General features: G+C 42.8%; 2 protein-coding genes across 2 annotated transcripts in view; one reads left to right on the plus strand and one right to left on the minus strand.

Moving 5' to 3' along the window:
- Positions 1–915: 915 nt before the first annotated feature.
- The window catches only part of kif5ab (kinesin family member 5A, b), a gene marked incomplete at its 5' end in the record, with an annotated part of 102,108 nt that continues 82,973 nt past the window's right edge, over positions 916–20,050 (plus strand). Inside the window, one exon of the mRNA XM_080780066.1 lies at positions 916–1,044. Within this exon, the coding sequence (XP_080636192.1) occupies positions 916–1,044 (129 nt within the window). The remainder of the gene's footprint in view (positions 1,045–20,050) is intronic.
- The window catches only part of igsf8 (immunoglobulin superfamily, member 8), a 154,347-nt gene continuing 142,678 nt past the window's right edge, over positions 8,382–20,050 (minus strand). The window contains exon 10 of the transcript XR_013965148.1: positions 8,382–8,391. The gene's annotated coding sequence lies outside the window, so the exon portion shown is untranslated. The remainder of the gene's footprint in view (positions 8,392–20,050) is intronic.

Consider the following 20,050-nt stretch of genomic DNA (forward strand, 5'->3'; position numbering starts at 1 on the left):
TGTTTAAAAATAACCAACAATAATAGTTTTTACTTAGCCCTGACTGACTGACTGACTGACTGACTGCAGTGCATATTCTTGACTAAATAGCCTACTGAATATACCGAATGCTATAAATTAATTAACTAATTAGTTAGTTCCCATGCTTGCTTCTTCTGAAGCTCGATCTGACATAGGCCTACTGTAGTTTTTAATGATTTTTTTAATAATTTTTTTGCATTGCGTCTGCTTGGCGAAGAGCCATCACTTGGTGGAGCTAGAGAGCTTTCCAAGCGCTCCGTGCGTGGTCTCAGACATGTTCACACAAGACAAGCACCACCGACCCGTGATGATGCTGAGGAGAGAGAGACGCTAATAGCTCCACCACGCCCCGCCCCCATTGAGAGACCAGTCTGTCAATGGTGATGCAAGACAAGGAGGCATGCATCGTAGAAGCCTGCACCTTCTCCACACCACACGCACGAACGCACACACACACAGTCACACAGTCACACACAGGCACATCACATGCAGGAATTGCAGCCAGCCGGAGCCAACGGAGCCAATCGGAATATACCCCTAATTGCAAATTTGCAACTCCTGTGTTCTGCAGAATTACGCGGCACCCGAATTTGGTGTGAGAGCATTTTGAAGCCAAACTAACTGTCTTAAAGTGACGCTTTTGTTTGTTTTGTATTTCTTTAATGTAATTTGATTGTAGTCTTATCCCCTCCCAAAATAACTGGAAATTGGGGCTGCTCTGCCAAATGCTTCGCCTTAATCGCCTGCCATTCAACAGAGCGAGATTTCATGTGGAGGTGCCGAGGTGGTAGTGTACAGTTTTACTCTACGCACATTCGCCTAACGGGAAAACATTCATTGAGGTTTTGGGAAACCCCCTTTCTATTTTGGAAGCGCAACCGATAATTTTCCACAATGGCTGATGCGAACGCAGAATGCAACATAAAGGTGTTGTGTCGTTTTCGACCACTGAATCAATCCGAAATTATCCGTGGAGATAAGTTCATCCCAACATTTCAAGGAGATGATACTGTCATCCTTGGGGTAAGTTGTCTTCCAATCTCTAATTCTAGTGCTAGCCAATGACTTACACTTACTACGTATCATGCCACAATCTTCCAAAGGGTATAATGCTGGCCGTCAAACATAATGGGCTATTTGTCAAGTATATGGCTGCTATATTACTGATGGACACGGCAAAAATGAATCAAACTTTAGCCAAATCACAGATAGACACTAGACAGTGATTTGTGACAGGCTACAGAAGGTGTCATGTCATGAGCTCTTGCAAGTGCTTGGCATATGGTAGCTATAAGCCTACAACATGACAACTGCTCTATAAAAATCTGTAATTTAACCATTAAAAGGCCAAGTATTCAACACCAGTGTGTGGTCTACTCATAAATGTTTACTCTACACTAAAGGTGTTAGACATTTATTGCATATTCCTCATTAAGATCATAAGATGTCTTCCTAAATAAAAGATCAGTGAACTCAATAAGCTTGAGGCCTTGAGTTTCAACAATGTAAATCTAAATTATTCAAATTTCCCTGTCCTTTTTAATGAATCATATCTACCCTCACAGCACCTGTTATTTTGGCCTATTTTGCAGGTATTGAGCTGGTTCTTCTCAATTAATTTTGACTTTGCACACAGTTATTCCTTTCAGTTTTCTAATTAGTAATAGGTATAGGTATATACGTAGGTTGATATGGTTAGGCTAAACTCTGTAAATTCATGGTTTTCAGCTTGGCTTTTTAATTTGTCTCAGTACAAATTGAGTTGCAGGTTGGCTCTGGCCGCTCTGCAGAAAGAAATATGGAGTCATATGGTGCAAGCTGTGAAAACAGGATGCTGATGTTGGATATACAGAATATTGCCTGAGATTCTCCATCTGATTGTGCTTTCTCAGCCAGTCATATGATAGCATCACCGCTGCTGGCCAGCTGGCAGAATATTCTATCAGTGTAAATGCAAATGTATTGGTTGGAAAGTGGGTCTGTCCTAAAAAATCATGCGTGCGCAGTTGCACAATGCACACACTCATGCACATGCACTTGTGTGTGTGCACGTGCACACAAACGCACAACCAGTGGGTGCATGATGTGTTCTCTATCACGTTGAATTAGTATTCAGGACTCATTGATCCTACTTTTTTGCACCGAGCAGCTTCTGGGCAGTGACCTCATCAGATGCACAGACCCTAATGAGAGTGATAATGAAGCTCAGAGAATTGTTTGAATCTCTTCTCTTGGATGGATTTTGCGTTGTCCTTTTTAAATTGCCAAGTAGCAATCGAAGAAAGGCTGGGAGTTGATGCAAACTATATAGAATATTGACCAATTGGCAGACAGGTATACAAGCCGAGATAAATATTGTGAATGTGCATCCTTCCGATTAACATCACAGCTTAATCACAGACCAGATGGATGAGGAAGACTGACATTCTAAATGCAAATACTGCTGTACTTGCAAGCTGTGTCCGGGTCAAACGTCACACTCACGTGTGCTCACACACATGTACTGTACATGCACACGCTGCTGCCACACACACACACACACACACACACACACACACACACACACACACACACACACACACACACACACACAGAGAGCACAAAGGCACAAAATAAATCTACACCCATTGGGCCTGAGGGTTTTTGTCAGTGGGAATTCTCTATTGTCCTTAACGTCAGATGCTTATGCGCACGCACGCATGCACGCACGCAAACACGGTGTGTGTGTGTGTGTGTGTGTGTGTGTACACCATGTTTCCACCTGGTTGTGGTCCACACTGCGTATACTCGTCTATTATTATGTGTTGAAATGAAAGTCATTATCTCATTCAGGCTGTGAGGCTGGCATCAGATACCATGAAATGAGCAGAGGCAAACATATTCAATGGCTCGGTGATATCAATAAACACTTCTGCATGGTCCTTTTATGCATCAGTAAGGAAAGTGTGCAGTGTTGTAATTACATTTCTATTCATGTACCCCACCCTGTCCTCTCAGTTATGCGCAGCTGGAGGTTTTCATCTCTGTAATTGCTTTGGAAGGCATTGAAGTCTGCAGCAGTCTTCATAGTTGTGTAGTATGTAGTAGTGCAGTATAGTCTCAATGTATAATTTCTTCCACAATATTTACCTAGAGACCGTGGAAAGTTTGTCCAGGAACCTGCACCTATATGTCTCACTAGAGTCGTAACTTCTCGGAAGGCTGCTCTCTCTAGGTCGTCCTCAGACGAGCCCTCCATCGTCGTTTCCAGTCATCCCGGTTCTCCATACATCCGGCCAGTTCGTTGGTACTTTGCACTCCTGCATCGCTCTTGAGTACATCCACGTATGTTAGCGCGGGGCGTCCTCGTGATCGATGCCCGTGTGTTGGTTCCCAGAGCACCAGTTTGCTGGCTGGCAGTTCTTGATGCCTCTGGCAGTGTCCTGCTAGTCCCATTCTCCTGGCTGCTATTTTCTGGCTCACCCTTGGTAATCCCTCATACAGAGTCATGTTAGTGACATGTACAGTCTTGCTGATGTTAAGTACTGCACGCAGCATTCTGGTGTAGCACCCGTCAAGGGACTTCTGCAGGGTTGGCTTCAGGGCCCAGCATTCACTGCCGTATAGGAGAACAGACTCCACTGTTGTCGGAAGGCTGCGGCCATCAGATTAGATCCGGATGAAACACATCGGCCTGAATGGCAGGCTGGCAAGCTCCAGGGGCCCAGTACCAGTACTGACAGTTGATGAAAACAATTCACATCACATCACAGCAGTGCTGATAGTCAGCAGATGTACATGGTTGAGATAGGCTCCCCCTGAGACTTGTAAAAGCGACAGTGACAATGTTTTGGGTGACTGAATGATTGGTTTGTCCCACCTGGGTGGCAGCATGATGGGCAGTGGTCTTGGTAGCCAATCACTCTACGGACACGTTGATCCTAGTCAGATCTTAATAAATAGGATTGTTTGATGATGATGATTCAAGTCTGAGTGACAAGGCATCTAGTCTACACTGCATGTATCTTGCACTAGTCTCTATCCTGTATTATCCCTGCATTCTTTGTCTTTTGTGTATTGTCGACGTGCAATAAACAAAATTAACTTGACATCATAAGTTCTTTATAGTCCTCCGCTGCTTTTTCTGTTATGATAAATATGTTATTTATCATAACAGACAAAGCAGCGGAGGACTATAAAATAACTGTTATTGTTTTAATTTCATGAAATATATAACTTGTCTTTCATAATGTCTTTGTCTTTCATCTTAATAATTAATGGAACTTGTGGATGGCGGTCAGATCGGGCTGAGACATAGCCCAAATGTGGAGTCATTATGTCATAGATCTGTCATAGATGACTGGCCACATGACGTCATATCCATATCAAGCCACACCATTATTAAAACCTGTCTTTTTTTGAAGGCGCAAGTCCCTCCAACATCTGGTGTTCAGGCACGTCATGTGGCAGCCAAGTCTATGGGGGATGTTTCCCCCATGAATCTGCAAAGCCCCCAAAATGATCAGCCCCCCCCCCCCCAAAAAAAAAAATCAGGATGCCCCCCAGGATGTGACATGAAACTGGCAGCCACACTGGGCGCCCCTCACTTCACACGAGTGTGATTCTTTTTGTCTCCTGAGACACTTTCAGGGCATGACAAACACGCATGCCTTGAGCAGTTTATAGCGATACATTATGCCACACTATGTTGTTTGTGACATGAAAATGCAAGCAATGCATTTATTTTCCTTCGATTTCACGCGTCTGGTTTTCATCGTACATAGACGTCCACCTATACAGTAGTGCCCTGGCCTTTAGGGGTTTGCCACACTGCCACGATGTGTCAGTAATAACCGCACTCAGCCTTGTGTTACACCCTGAGGCATGGCCTCTGTGTTTTATTCACGGTGATAGGACACAGCTGTCTTTCCACTATTTCACTGTCTAGAGGATAATGCACCATCCGTGAGGCCAGATTGTCCCTCCTAATCCTGTGGCTTGCAAAAAAAATAAAAAATAGAAGTGCCACAATGAATCACACTTTATTGGATTTAGTGTTATGAATACTTTTGTGGCCGCTGTAAGCCGTGGCATTTCTAATTTGTGCTCTTAGGGAAATGCATCATATTATTCACCAGTGTCACATGTGCTGTACACAAGGCAGAGGGGACAAACTGTGGGCCACACGTGGGTCATCTGTCTTGTCTGCATTATGTAAATGTCAGTGGATGATTGTAAGTCATGATCAGAAAGCAGTATAAAATAATCAGCTTTTGAATCATGGCATTAATATTTATGTGACAATCTGAGACCTGTGCCCTACTGTACACAGTAAAATCTTTAGTGTTTTTTTTATCCATTTATAGCTCTGAAAGTTGCGTGCACTCTCAGAGCTAAATCAACATTGAGGATTTTACTGTGTAGTGGTTGTTTTCCTGCCTTTACCACTGTAAGAGCCGAAAGAGCCTCAGCAACATAATAGGGGATAAACTGGTATTTGTGTTAGCATTATGTTATGCTTTAGCTATTGAAAAATAGCAGATCTACAAGCTCATAGCACGCCACCAAGTGGCGCGCTATGACCTTGTAGGTCTGCTATTTTTGAAAAATCAAAGAACCACTGACATAGAAACATAGCTTTTTCAGAAAACTGTCAGGATGTAGAAGACAGAATGGGTTAAGGTTTCTTTCTCTTACATATTACAGGTACATAAGAGTAAAATCGAACAATTTATTTGGTTTGGAACCTATTATTATTATGGCAAACTCGTAATTATGTTAGGCTTCAGATTGTTCGAGGTGATTTGTGTACAATGTGGAGTTTGTTAAATAAATGTCTTGGGCATGTAATCCTGTGGGGATTACAGTATAGGTGTCATATACTGTAGCAGCACTGCAGTAGGCCATCTGAACTTGACTGACCGTGTTAGCATAAAGAATGAACCATTAATAGATATAGATAGAAGTATGTATCTATCACCAGACCAGTAGTGTGGGTATATATATACAGGACAAGCAGAGATTTTTGTTGACCAGCTACATCAGCTAAGAAGCTTTGGTGAAGGGTCGTTTCTTTCTTCTTTTTTAAAAGATTTGTTTTGGGGCTTTTCTGCCTTTATTGATAGTATCATCAAGTGAAGAGAGATGGGAAAGAGGGAGAGAGAGAGAGACAGAGTGTGTGAACTGAGTGCCACGTGTTGCGGGCCGCGTCTGTAGCGTCCTGTTGCACACAAGGACCTGAGCGTCCTCGGGAAGAACAGATTGCTCTGTTCCATCCTGTAAGTGTCCACTTCAGTTTGCACACAGGGATTCCGTCCCGTGAGATCAATTCATTTCACGGTGCACCGCTGACACTGAAAGTGACTGAATCAGTCACCACTGTGACTAAAAGTAAAAGTCAGAGAAATATACCACAATAGCATAACAACCCATCACATTTCCTATATCCTCACAGGAGAGAGCTTTCATCCCTAGCGTGCACTATACGGCTGAACGATCATGATCAGTATAAGGACATGCAAGATGTGACAGGATTTAACAGGATATTAATAGGAGAGCAACAGTATCAATAGTAACCATAACAAGTAACAGGATATTCATTGTAACAAGCTGTTCTGAAGTTTGTGTGATGTACTGAGGTCTGCCAGTAAGGTCACATTCTCACCTAATACTTCGGTAGACTCGAATGCGTATAGGCGGGGAAATTGGGATTCTTGCATATTTAATTGCCTGCGGTTTGCCTTCACACTGTCATTCGCAGCAATTGGAAACGCAGCAGGGGGGACCTTTATCAATGTGTTCCATTCATAAACTAGCCTACACAGTGAAATCTATGGTGATAAAATTACACTCATAACGTGCATGTGTCGTGCCGTCTGGGACACCCCCCCCCCCCTCTCTCTTTCTCTCTCTCTCCGCACTGTTCTTTTGGCACAGCGCTGCATGAGCGCACTGATATAACTCCCCAGTCCCCACACAGTGACAGCACTCCATGTTTACGGCACGCACAGACAGACAGAATATTCTGTAGGCTATAATAGGCTACACTGCAGTGTTTTTTGTTGTGACCACATTTTTATGTGTTTTCTTAAGCAATTGATTAATGTACACGTCCTCATTTCGATCAGGGCTTCAGTCTCCTCATTCGACCACGTCTATCCACAGTAAAGGGACATCTTTGCGCTGCGTAAAATATGCCTTCTCCGTCTCCAACTGTGTTCAGCTCCTCACCCGCCACATTGTTTGCTTCATTTCCTTTATTTACTGCGGATTGCATTCACACCTGCACCGAATCGTAGTCAAGTGCGATTGGAAGCGAAGCGAAACCCCCGTTTTTGGGCGGAGTAAAATGCGGTTCTTTGCTGCGCATTAGGATTCGAATGAGCCTTCACACCTGCCAAACGAAGCGCACTTTCTGAAAATGCGCAGCAGGATTCGTTTTAATCGCAGCAAAGCTCTCTGGTGAGAATGTGACCTAAGGTACAGTCCAAAATCCCGGCCCCCATGCAGGCTGTGGTCCACCTGCATCACTGAGAGCTTCTCGGCCAGCCGGCGTGTTTGGATGAGGCAGGAGGTACAAGAACATGACTCTCACAGTGCTCAGCGGCATCCCACATGCTAGCTGTATACCATGTATGATGATGGATGATTGGTTCATGCTCCTGGGTTATCGCAATTGCTTTTTTGACCATTTATACTGATCTGCTGTACTTGGTTGACAGGGCTCCCCAGAGCTCTATCCTTGGCTCACTCTTAGTCTTAGCTTGTAGATCAGCTATTTTCGCAGAATGTCCGGCTGTGCCCAGAATACGGACACCGTATTTAAAGCTAGGTCCTTTATTTAAAATCCTAGTAATGTTTCATTTTATTTTCATGTCGAACATGACAGATGAGTAGGTCGACTTTCCTGCAATGAAATGGGTAAAGAACCCCACCTGTGTTGGTCACTCAGTCCAATGGAAAACATCGTCCGTTAAGGAGCTATTGATTCTCTATTTTCTACCAACCATTTATAATTGTATGGATTGCCTGTCCTTGACTACTGCTCCCTTGTGTGCTTCCGACAGTCTAATTTAGAAACTCCACAGCACTCAAGGCCACTGCACTCAAATCTGTGGAAGGACCCTTTTTATTAATAAGAATGGAACAATTCAACTATTGTCTTCAGGGAGAGATGAAAGGAATGTGTGTGTGTGTGTGTGTGTGTGTGTGTGTGTGTGTGTGTGTGTGTGTGTGTGTGTGTGTGTGTGTGTGTGTGTGTGTGTGTGTGTGTGTGTGTGTGTGTGTGTGTGTGTGTGTGTGTGTGTGTGTGTGTGTGTGTGTGTGTGTGTGTGTGTGTGTGTGTGTGTGCGTGTGCGTGTGCGCGTGCGCGAGAAGAGATGAAGAACATCTCTGATGGCCATTGCTCTTTTCTGGGTCTGGTAATCGATTTATTTCCCCTGTGTCAAAGCCTCAAGTAAAGTGGGATCACTGGATATGTGAGCTGACATCACACATTGAGTAGGCAGGTGATGTTACTGAAAGTGGGTTAATTATTTATCAATGGCCACTTAGGCACCGAGACAGACACAGAGTGAGTACGCATAGAAATGATGAGATCTAATAATGAGCATCTCCAACCCATTTTGCTAGTCTTTTTTTTTTTTGTGCTATCCCTTTTAGACTGTAGAAGTGTTGCTGTTTTTACATTTCTGTCTAAAAAACTATTCAATGAATCAATTTAGGGATCGTTAAAGGGAACCACTAAAGGGACACAGTTTAGAAGATTTAGAACACTTTCCTGGGGGTCTTTGTGTGTAAAATGTGGTTTTAAATATTTTTGATTTTAGTAGTAAGCCCAGTGTCTCTGATGTCATCGACACTGGGCTCACTTCTTTCCTGGACTACAATTCCCATAATGCTTTGGTGCACTGCTCCTCCTTGTGGATAGGGGGAGGACTGTCTTACTGAGACAACATGTAGTGTGAGCCCTGTAACCATGACATCAGAGACACTGGGCTCACTGCTAAAGTCTAAAATATCTAGTACCACATATTACACACAAAGACCCCCAGGAAAGTGTTCTAAATCTTCTAAACGTCATTAACATATATTTTGCAAAAAGGGTGAAGTTTCCCTTCAAGGAATTGGACCGTTAATAGGGAATCGTTAAGGAACCGGTATCGTTAAATCCTAAAAGTGTCTGGCGTAGCTGGTAGTCCAGCCTGACAGTGTGTTGCGGGTTTAAATCCTGATGGCCTTTGCTACGTGTCACCCCCCATCTCTCTCCCCATTTCCTGTTAGACTACTGTATATCCTACTATAAGCCTAAATCCCCTCACCTGTGCAATTTCCAGCCTCTGCCTCAGCCAATTGATGGCCATGGCAACCCCACACCTGCCAATTGATTACTTAACCAGTCCACTTTTCACAGTCAGTTTGCACTCTTCACACACAGGCATGACAGACAGATACAGAGATCTCCATGTGAGACACAGACAGACAGTTAAAATGGGTGCTATGATTACGGGTATTGCATACTACAGATATCTCCATTATACAGTATGGGCACAAAAGAGACACAGACAGATCGTTGCTATGGGTGCTATGACAAGTTGACAGGTATTATAGGTTCCCAAGTTGCATCGTTCCCAAGTAGGCCGGTTGCCGACGCGACGGGTACGTATACGTCTAGTCAGAAAGACAGAAAAGGCCCTCAAAAAACATCTTAAAGGAAATAAGATATTAGGGAAAAAATCCTAAAGGAGCCCAACCCTAGTGACCGTGATGAATTGGGCTGTAGTTTCTAGTTTGGACATTGCTGTTGCTTAGTCATGTCTGATAGAACAGCAGCTCGCCTGACTGTGGTCATGCTCGGCTTAACAGTTGATTCTCATTCTCTGTTCTCCTCCCAGTGTTTCTTGCATATGGCAAGAAACATGGCAGAAATATGGCATATGGCAAACAGGCGAGCAGGGAACATCTGGTGTTCCAGCAAACCATTGACAGTGCATGGCTGAATACACGGATGTCCTTGTACTTAAAAAAAAAGAAGCTATACAACATGTATAATATTTAAGTCATTCTGTAAAACCTGTGTCACTTGGCAGTTGTTTCTTCTGTGAGGCTTTTCTGTCTATAACACTTTTCACCTGGAATAGGTAAATACGAAGAGAAAACCCAGACCCGACATGTCCACCTCTTGATTCCTTTGCAGCAGAGCACACAAACTATCCAATTATTAGACAGAGTAATGGGACCGGGTCAAGAGCCACAATATTTTTTCTACTGTCGTACGTCAGAGCAGATGCAGTTTCCACAGCCCTCTCCAGAAAAATGGGCAAACTTCGTCCTCTCTCTCACCTTCCATAGGCCCTTCACATAGTTTTTTTCCTGTCTAATCGTATTTTATGGTGTAATGATTCCGCAGCTCGTTTCCCTATGACTCAGCAGCAATTTAGGAAGATGAACAGAAAGTAAAGTCCAGGTTCATCCAATTAAATCAGGAAGAGACTTCTAGGAGGTATAAATAATGACGGTGGAGGGAGGGCCAACTGCTGCTCAAAATCCTAAGTGCTGTATATTGGAATCAAATCTTATAAGATGTCCCATATGCATATAGCCGGGCCAGATCCTAGAGAGTTCAAAACGGGACAGACTTAATGAGATCTATTCATTAACTAAACGCAAAATCAATATACCAATGTACCACAGTGCTGCTGCTTTATAAATTGCATGCAGAAAGGTAGACCATTTCTGTCAAATTCCCTCCCACTCTCTATATCAGCTCATATGCTCACATTCTGCTCTCTCCTTATCTCTCCCCTATATTCATATTACATTATCTGCTGGACCTGGTCCGGACTGCGTGCATATGTGAAAACAGCCTTTGACACCATTTTGGCTCTGACAAGCACACTCTGCACTGGCAGCGAAGTTGCCGTTATTTATCATTTATCTAGCATTTATTTTTAGTCCGCGCGAGCATGCGTGTGTGAGTGTGCCAGTCCTAGATAAGACCGCATCGATTCCTTGAGACGTTTCTGCCAATTTCTCTGCTTTCATGTTGGACGGGGAGCTGCGACTAGCAGACATCCAAATTGCTCTGAGGATGCATCCTCTCCTCATTAGCCAGGGAGGGCCAGCTTTGCCCAGGATTCAGCCTGGGCTGCTTCTTCCGTCTGCCTGCCCGCCTGTGGCATTCACATGCTCACACACGTGCATTCGCACAACAAGACCCCCTATAGCATATTGGTTCTACACTACAGTGTATTAGCCTGGTGATGAGATAGCCTGGTATCCTGAGGAGAAGGGAAATCCAAGGGAACGTTTTTTCCCCCCCCTCTGCATAACCGGGACCTCACTCACTCCATTAATCACAGCCGAGTTTATCGAACTGACACAGGAGAACACTGACATCTACACTAGCTAGGACATTGGCTTTCATTGTTTTCTCAGAGGACTCGCATTGGCAATGACATTTTTCACGTGGCCTACAAAACGTAAACAAATAAGCGCAATATACCGTATTGTGCCAAATATAAGACCACTCTGATTATAAGACGACTCCCATTTTTCAAGACTCATTTGTAGAAAAAGAACATTGAATGTCAAATAGTCTCTAGTCCCTGATTATAATACGACCCCGTTTTTTAGGATACTTCCATTGGAAAAAAACGTAGTCTTACATTCAGGCCAATTGGGTCAAACGACAAAGTATATTATTTTTTATTTTTTTTGTTTTTTGACATTTTAAATCTTAAAAAAAAAAAAATGAACGAAAGCATGAACATAACAGTTTCAAGAACTAGTTTGTTCATGTTCACGGCAATGAACTACTAGTTCTTTTGAATCAATCATGAAAGACACATCACTAGGTGTGAAGTGGTGTTAATAATCCCAGAAGAGCGAATCTGTGAATCTCTTTCCAACTGTACTTAACTTCAAATCTTGGGTATCATCATAGACAACAAACTCTGTTGGAAACCACATATAGATAACACAAAGTCAAAAATATCCAAAACAATTGCCATGCTATACAAATTGAAACCCATTGTCAACCATAATGCACTTTACCTGCTGTATTGCTCCCTCATACTTCCATACCTAACTTACTGTGTGGAAGTATGGGGGTGTGCATATAAAACTAACATTAATCCTGTATTTCTGTTACAAAAAAAGCCATAAGATTAATACATAAATCGGACTACATAGAGCCAACTAACCCACTCTTTATTAAAAAATAAAACCCTAAAATTAGAAGACCTAGTTGACCTAAACACTGCCTTAATAATGTACAAGGCCCACCTCCACAATATTCTTCCACCCTGCATGCAGGAACTGTTCAAAGCACGAGAGACAAACTCAGGGGAACTGGTGTATTTAAGAGAAATAACGCAAGAACCAACACCAAAGATAAATGTTTATCCGTAAGAGGGGTTCGTTTATGGAACCTACAGCCTGGATAAGGATCTGAAAATGTGCTCATCAGTCACTGAGTATCCTAGTTAGAAATAAGTACTAGTAAATATTAAAACCAAATTAATAAATACATTTAAATATATACAAATGCAATTATTAGTAAGTAACGTATACATATTACAAAGAAGCAGTATATAGAGGGTCTGAGACTTCTTATCATTCCATACACAAACTCAATGTGCAAACTGTATAGGACCATTTATCGATTCTCCACCTAGTGGTGTAGCTAGTGTGGTGTGGTTTGGTGCAGCTTGATGGCAATACTTCCACTTCCATATTGTCATGCTGACATATTGACAACCAATAATAATGTATGAGGTTTGAGTTTTCTGTTACTTATTTTATTATTAATATTATTATTAATTATGTTATTTTCTTAGTTTACTGTCTGACAGTTTTGTCAGCTCTACTATTATTATTATTATTATTATATTCACAGTCACACTGCTGTATTTGATGTAGCGGGTCTTTTTTTGAACTAACATAATGTGGACTTTGTAGCCTCTTAACCACTTAAAGTCTATAAACTTTTGACTGGACTCTATATTGGTCTCCCTTCTTTTTCTCCAAATCTCTTGTTGTTTAGTGGTGGCAAAAACAATCGAGTCAGCAATGCATTGCGAATCGGCCGTGCACGATTCTGCATCCATGCAGCAACATGACAATAATTGATTACAGGGCTTAAAGTTCTCAGTCCTGGGGACTGATTTCAGTCCTGAGGATTTCATAGGGGTCATTTAATGGCATCAGTGCAGATTTGTAAAAAATCTTTTTCAGTCTTGCGATTTTACAGGGCTTTAAGACCTGCGATTATAGCCTGTACCATTTATAGATTGATTACACAGCAGTTTATTTTCTTACGATATTTTTTTGGCTTTTTGCCTTTATTGATAGATGTACAGTTGGTTGAGAGGAAACAGGGAGAGAGATGCAGGGAAGACATGTCATGCAGCAAAGGTTGTGACTCGAACCCGTGACACACTGCCCAGCGCTGGAGGGCTGGATTACCAGCCTAGGTGGCCGGACCGATAGGCCGGCCTAGGTCAACACAGCAGTTTCTAAATGAAATATGTTGTTCAGTTTATCTGGCTGCTTGTATGACTGATGAAACATTTGCCAAGTTGTGCAGAAAAGTGCGATTACAAACCCAATGCAACATGCATAGTTCACTGACGCTTGACGGCTCCCTGAAATTAATATTAGGATCACTGCAGTCACAATCCTGCAGTGATGTTCTGCTCATTTATCTTGGCATTTCAGCTGTCAATCCCTTTGATGCTAATTAAATTCCCTTCCATTACAAAGTCTCCAAAGATTTGCTCTCAGGGCCCTTTTATTATCCAAATTGGCTGGCTGCATCATTCTATCATTTGCTGCAGCTGATTTACTGAGCAAATCCCTTAAACCATGTTGATTTTCGAAACAAATCTTTTTCTCTGCATGACACCCATTCTATTTTTGCTTCATATACCAATTCCCCAACACCCAGTTGGATTTAGTATCTATCCAGTACTAATAATATAACAGTACGGTCATATTGCTAGAAATGTGTGCTCATTCTGTATTTGTGTTTTGTTCCATTGTATCATTTTGTTTTGTCTGACTGATCATTAATTATTGCCATAATGTGGTCATTAACAGGACTCACACACTAATGATGTCGTACATCTTGTTATATGTTGGCTAGGCAAGTGTCCTCCGACACCCATGCAGCTTTTGAGGATCTCTGACAGCTTGAAGTCTTATTTAATTGGGGCTGTGTACCAAATAAGCACAGTCATTATGATGCGGTGAAGTATTATAAATGTCCATTGCTATGTCAAATAGCCCGCACTGTTCACTCAAGCATTCTTTCTTCCCTTGGTTTGGTTTTAACCACAGTGTCAGCTATCGGTTAAAACGAGCTCCATTTATGGCATCTTGCTGCTAAGCCATTTGTAGGCTCCACAGTGAGGTTGGCAGTACCGGTAAATGGGGAATTTACAAAGCATATTTATTTAAATTATCTGTAACACACTTTTACTCATTTTAATTACTTTGCCTCGCGGCACAGACTCGGAGTACAGTTTGGGAGAAGGCTATCAATTAAGTGGAAATTATGCTGTCCTGCTGCTTTCTGGGCTGGGAAGGAAAAGATCCTGGTTCTGTGCAGGACCAATAAATAACAGGTACATTGTATCAGGAAAATAGGTCCCCAGGGGCTTACTCGCTGACACATTGTGAACCTCGCCTTTCTTGCTTTATCCACAAACCTAACCTAACCTAACACCTTGTCACTCCTAATGAGAGTCGTATCATCCTCAATTCTGCCACCTCCAGATCCTGTCTTTTCACCAGTGCCACCGCTTCGGTTTCATTTCATCCACGGTCCTTTTCCATTGCAGGAAGGGACGTTGAAGGGGAAATGTGAAAGTTATGAATAATAAATAGGCTAAAATAAAAACGTAATTTATTGTACGTATGTGCATTTAATGTGACGGAGCTCCTTCTAGATATCCCGGAACGCAGCAGGCAGGTACTGGCGCTCGGCTTGGACCAGCTCCAACACAAAATAGAATTGTCCCCACTCCTTGGGGTGTTTTTTTGTCACTGTATATTAGGGATTACGAGTCTTGCTCAGTGACACACTTCGACACATTGCTGTCCTTGAACTGAACCTGGGACAACCAGGGCCTCTGGCTTCCCTGCAGGCGGGAAGGCCATCCCCTAAGTTAAGCCATTCTACCCTGCCTGCACTTTCCTCTTCACCTGTCTTCCAATCCTCATTACTTTGGATAGTTGACCCCATTACATTGGTATAAGCCAATCGGGGCCCTATACTAAGAGTGCTTATATATACAATCTCCTGAGCACAGAGAGAAGCCCTGCCACTTTCACAGACCTGCAGGCCGTTAGATACAGATATCTGTGAATTTTATGTACGCACGCAAAAGTGAAATGCACATTGAAAACATGATGATAAGAGTTGACTTTCATCAGAGTGAAAAATCTGGCACACACAAATAAAATATTCATTGCTTTATTTAGGTGCAAGGACTACCGCTGTGTCTTCAAGGCATTTTCTTGCTACATTTTAGAGGATGCAGTCCGAGCAGAAAGATGCATGTCAGACTGGGGCTGAGTTACAGACAGATCGAGTTGAAAGTGGGTCGGCTGTCAGCCAGTAAGAGCAGATCATAGTACTTTTTAGACCACAAGAAATGTGATATTCCCTTTGACATAGGAAACAGCAACCAGCTATATGGTCTTTGAGTAGCAGAGGCTGCAATCAATGCTGTCTCCATCCATGCTAGCATAAACATACCCAATCTATAGACAACTCATCTTTTATTCAAGATTCATTTACATTATGTAAAGACCAAGCATGCAACCTGTAATGTATTGTCCTTGACATAATCAAATGAGATACTGAGAACAACCACTGGAGCAGACACAACTGACACACTGTCAGTTCATACAACATCAATCCAATAGAGCGTCGCAGTCCCGCCCCCCTAGACTTTTCAGAAAGTGTTTATTTAAAGACCTTTACGCCGCGGACAAAGCCAACTCTTGTCGTCACAAATCATGACAACAAACACATTTTTTCGGGCTGAACGAATAATTAGAAAGAAGAAGAAAACGGCAGGTTACAACACTTCTTTTTGTTGTTTTTCTTCTTTGTAATTATCTGTTTCGTCCAAAATATTGTGTTTGTTGTCATGATTTGTCACGACAAGAGTTGGCTTTGTACGACGTTTATAAGGTCTTTAAATAAATACGTTTTGAAATGTCTATGGGAAAAATGCATTGGAAAGTTACAGTATTTCCTGGGCCTGGCGTCGTCATGAAAGGGGGGCGCGACTGCGACGCTCTATACTGTCCTCCTAGTCCTATCTCCTATAAAATGAAGGACATTATCTATTCTCAATCTGTGTCTGCCCTCAGGCCATTCTCTTGCATTTTTAGTTAGTTGGTCAGTCAATCTGACATTGCACATGGGCATTGAGAATTGCCATGTGACAAAGGTGATTTTCCCTTTAGGCAGTGACTGAAAAAGATCCCAAATGTGTGGACTCTGTTGGCATACAGTACGCAGGGACTGACAAAGAATGATGATTTGTCACTTTCCAAAAAGTTTATTATATTTTCTTGCCACAGCTATGGGATCTGTAGTCTTGATCCCATAGACTGTATGTACGGCCATACCGCGGTTATAATGGTTGTTTGGTATTCAGGGTGACTGTGGTATAGGGGTGTGTGAGTTGGCCTCTGCTGGATGGAGATGGGAGAGTGACTCAAGCGAGCAGTAGCCTCGGTCCCAACCTTCTCATCTGCACAGAGCAAAGGCTGGTCACGACCTAAGGCAGAGAGTGTATCGTTGGAAGTGTCGGGTCGGATGTATTTTCCCCCGGATACCATATTTTTCGACCAGTCACAACAGATTTGTAAAACGTCAACGTCATTTCCTTGAGCGGTACTAACGCCAAAATCTCACTAGGGTCGCATTCTCACCTAATACTTCGGTAGACTCGAATGCGTATGGGAGGAGAAATGGGATTCTTGCATATTTAATTGGCTACGGTTTGCCTTCACACTGTCATGATCCGCAGCAATTGGAAACGCAGCAGGGGGGACCTTTATCAATGTGTTACATTCATAAACTAGCCTACACAGTGAAATGATAAATCTATGGTGATAATTATACTCATAACGTGCATTATGTGTCGTGCCGACGGTCTGGGACTGCCCCCCCCTCTCTCGCTCTCTCACTATAAGCACGCAGCCACGCACGCACTGTTCTTTTGGGCATGGAGGCACAGCGCTGAGCGCACTGATATAACAGACAGCAGCGCAAAATGTTTACAAGTTAATCGAGATGAAAGTTCCTACTCCCCACTAGTCCCCACACAGTGACAGCACTCCATGTTTACGGCACGCACAGACAGACAGAATATTCTGTAGGCTATAATACTATTACACTGCACTGCAGTGTTTGTGTTTTCTTAAGCAATTGATTAATGTACTCGTCCTCATTTCGATCAGGGCTTCAGTCTCCACTCTCCTCATTCGACCACGTCTATCCACGGTAACGGGACATCTTTGCGCTGCGTAAAATATGCCTTCTCCGTCTCCAACTGTGTTCAGCTCCTCACCCGCCTGACGTATGTTTGCTTCATTTCCTGTATTTGCTGCGGATTGCATTCACACCTGCACCGAATCGTAGTCGAGCGCGATTGGAAGCGAAGCGAAACCCCCGTTTTTGCTCGGAGTAAAATGCGGTTCTTTGTTGCGCATTAGGATTCGAAAGAGCCTTCACACCTGCCAAACGAAGCGCACTTTCTGAAAATGCACAGCAGGATTCGTTTTAATCGCAGCAAAGCTCTCTGGTGAGAATGCGACCTAGGTCTTGCCCAGCATGAGCGAGCAGTGCTAGGGTAGAGTTAATTGATCGACAGTTGTTTCCAATTATCTAATTGTGCTCTCTTTAATAGTAGGCCTAGCACTGCATCTGGCCTCAGGGCAATATGCACACACACGTGGTTCAATTGACTATATTTACACAGTGGTCATTTTGCTCTCACATCATAATTAGCATGTGGGGAAGAAACACCCGGGGTGGCATTATTTCATTAACTTAATAGCAAAATGGCCACCGTGTGAATATGGTGAATGGTTATTTAAATGCATAGCAAGCAGCAGGCACATATAATCCTGTGTTTTGAATGTGTTTTTTAAGCTTTAATTACTAAACTGTTTAATCAATATGGTTTTGGAAAGAATGCTCAAAACACTGCACTGCAGTGACATAGTGTAATAATAATAATAATAATAATAAAGCTTTATTTATGTAGCACCTTTCAAGAACAAGGTCACAAAGTGCTTAACAACAAAGGGAACACAATAAAGAACACAATAATAATAGCAAAACATTGGATAACAGAAAGTGAAAAATACATAGGAAAATACGTAACATTCACAACGATAAAGGATTAAAAGCAGCTTTATAAAAATGGGTCTCCAGGAGTGATTTAAAACGAGGAACCGAGTCGGCAATTCTGATTTCCAGGGGCAGGGCATTCCACAGTAAGGGTGCACGGACTGCAAAGGCCCGGTCGCCTATATCTTTTTTTAAACCAGTTTTTATGGTAAGTAGAGCCTTGCCTGAGGATCTCAGCTCGCGGGCAGGCTCAGGGGTCGAGTAGGTCCGAGATGTATGCCGGTCGTGGCCTTGAAAGTAAAGAATCTTAAAGTCAATTCTAAATGAGATTGGCAACCAGTGGAGGGTTGCCAGGATAGGGGTGATATGGTCAAACTTTCTTGCCCCTTAAGAGGCGGGCTGCGTTCTGGACCAATTTTAGCCAGTAAATGGATTTCTTTTAAAGACATGAGTAAAGGGAGTTGCAGTAGTCGAGGCGTGAGTAGATGAAAGCGTGGATAATTTTAGTTAAGTCGGGGCGTGAGAGGAAGGGTTTGATTTTAGAAATGTTGTGAAGGTGGTAGAATGAGGACTGGACAACCTTTTTTACATGGCCCTCCAGGCAGAGGTTGGAATCTAGGGTGACACTATAGGTTAGATAATGACCTTTAGGGTACACTTATGTGGCCATTCTCATACATGTTTCTCCTTATGGGTCGGTCAATCGATGTGAAATTGCATATGGGCATTGGCAAATGGTCAAATTGGTGATGAACTTTGCAAAATGTAATCTGGTTAGTATTTATTTAAATTTTGGACACTGTATATAGATCTCTAGTCGCAGTCCCAAGTCCCCAGGCCCCAGTCTCTTAGCAGTTGTTTATTTTCTTCAGTCCATCCATCCATATACATGTATACATCTCAGTCCGCAGCATTCATTTACATGTTAAAGTATATGTATATTTTGTTTGAGTGGATTTAGATTTCCCAGGAGTCTGTGTGCTTGTGTCCCTGCAGTGCAAGACTGTGTGTGTGTGTGTGTGTGTGTGTGTGTGTGTGTGTGTGTGTGTGTGTGTGTGTGTGTGTGTGTGTGTGTGTGTGTGTGTGTGTGTGTGTGTGTGTGTGTGTGTGTGTGTGTGTGTGTGTGTGTGTGTGTGTGTGTGTGTGTGCGCGCAGACTCCTCGCACATCCTTGGGGGAGGTGGCAACTCTGCATTGTCACTGTCCAAGCACTTTCAGCAGCAGAGACATGGATTTGTGATCGAATGTCTTTCACTTTCCCTTATTTTTGTAGTGGTGTTTTCCTCTCTAAGCTCATTATCTCCTTGTTACTTTCCTGTTAGCTTTTTTTCTCTCAGATTGTCCTCAGGAAACCAGATTGATGTGCTTCCAATTAGCGCTCGCTCGTTCTGGTGTGCTCTCTCTCCTTCTCTGCTTTCCTCTGTCCGTCTTCCTCTCTTCTGTCCTCCCTCCTGTCATCGTGGTGATGACTCTCCACCTCCTCTCCAATTTACTTCACACAGCCCCATGAACAGAGCAAAGCAGAACCATTCCCTCACTCATATCTCCTCTCTCCTGTTACTTATTCTCTTGATATGTTGTGCAGGGTGTACAGTTCTGTTCTGCTCCACTTCACTTACTAACACCCTGATCCGACAAATTCCTTGAATTGACTAGATACCGTAGCACTTCA

The sequence above is a fragment of the Protomyctophum bolini genome (genome assembly GCF_963924005.1).
Source record: "Protomyctophum bolini genome assembly, chromosome: 2".
In the NCBI taxonomy this organism is placed as follows: Eukaryota; Metazoa; Chordata; class Actinopteri; order Myctophiformes; family Myctophidae; genus Protomyctophum; species Protomyctophum bolini.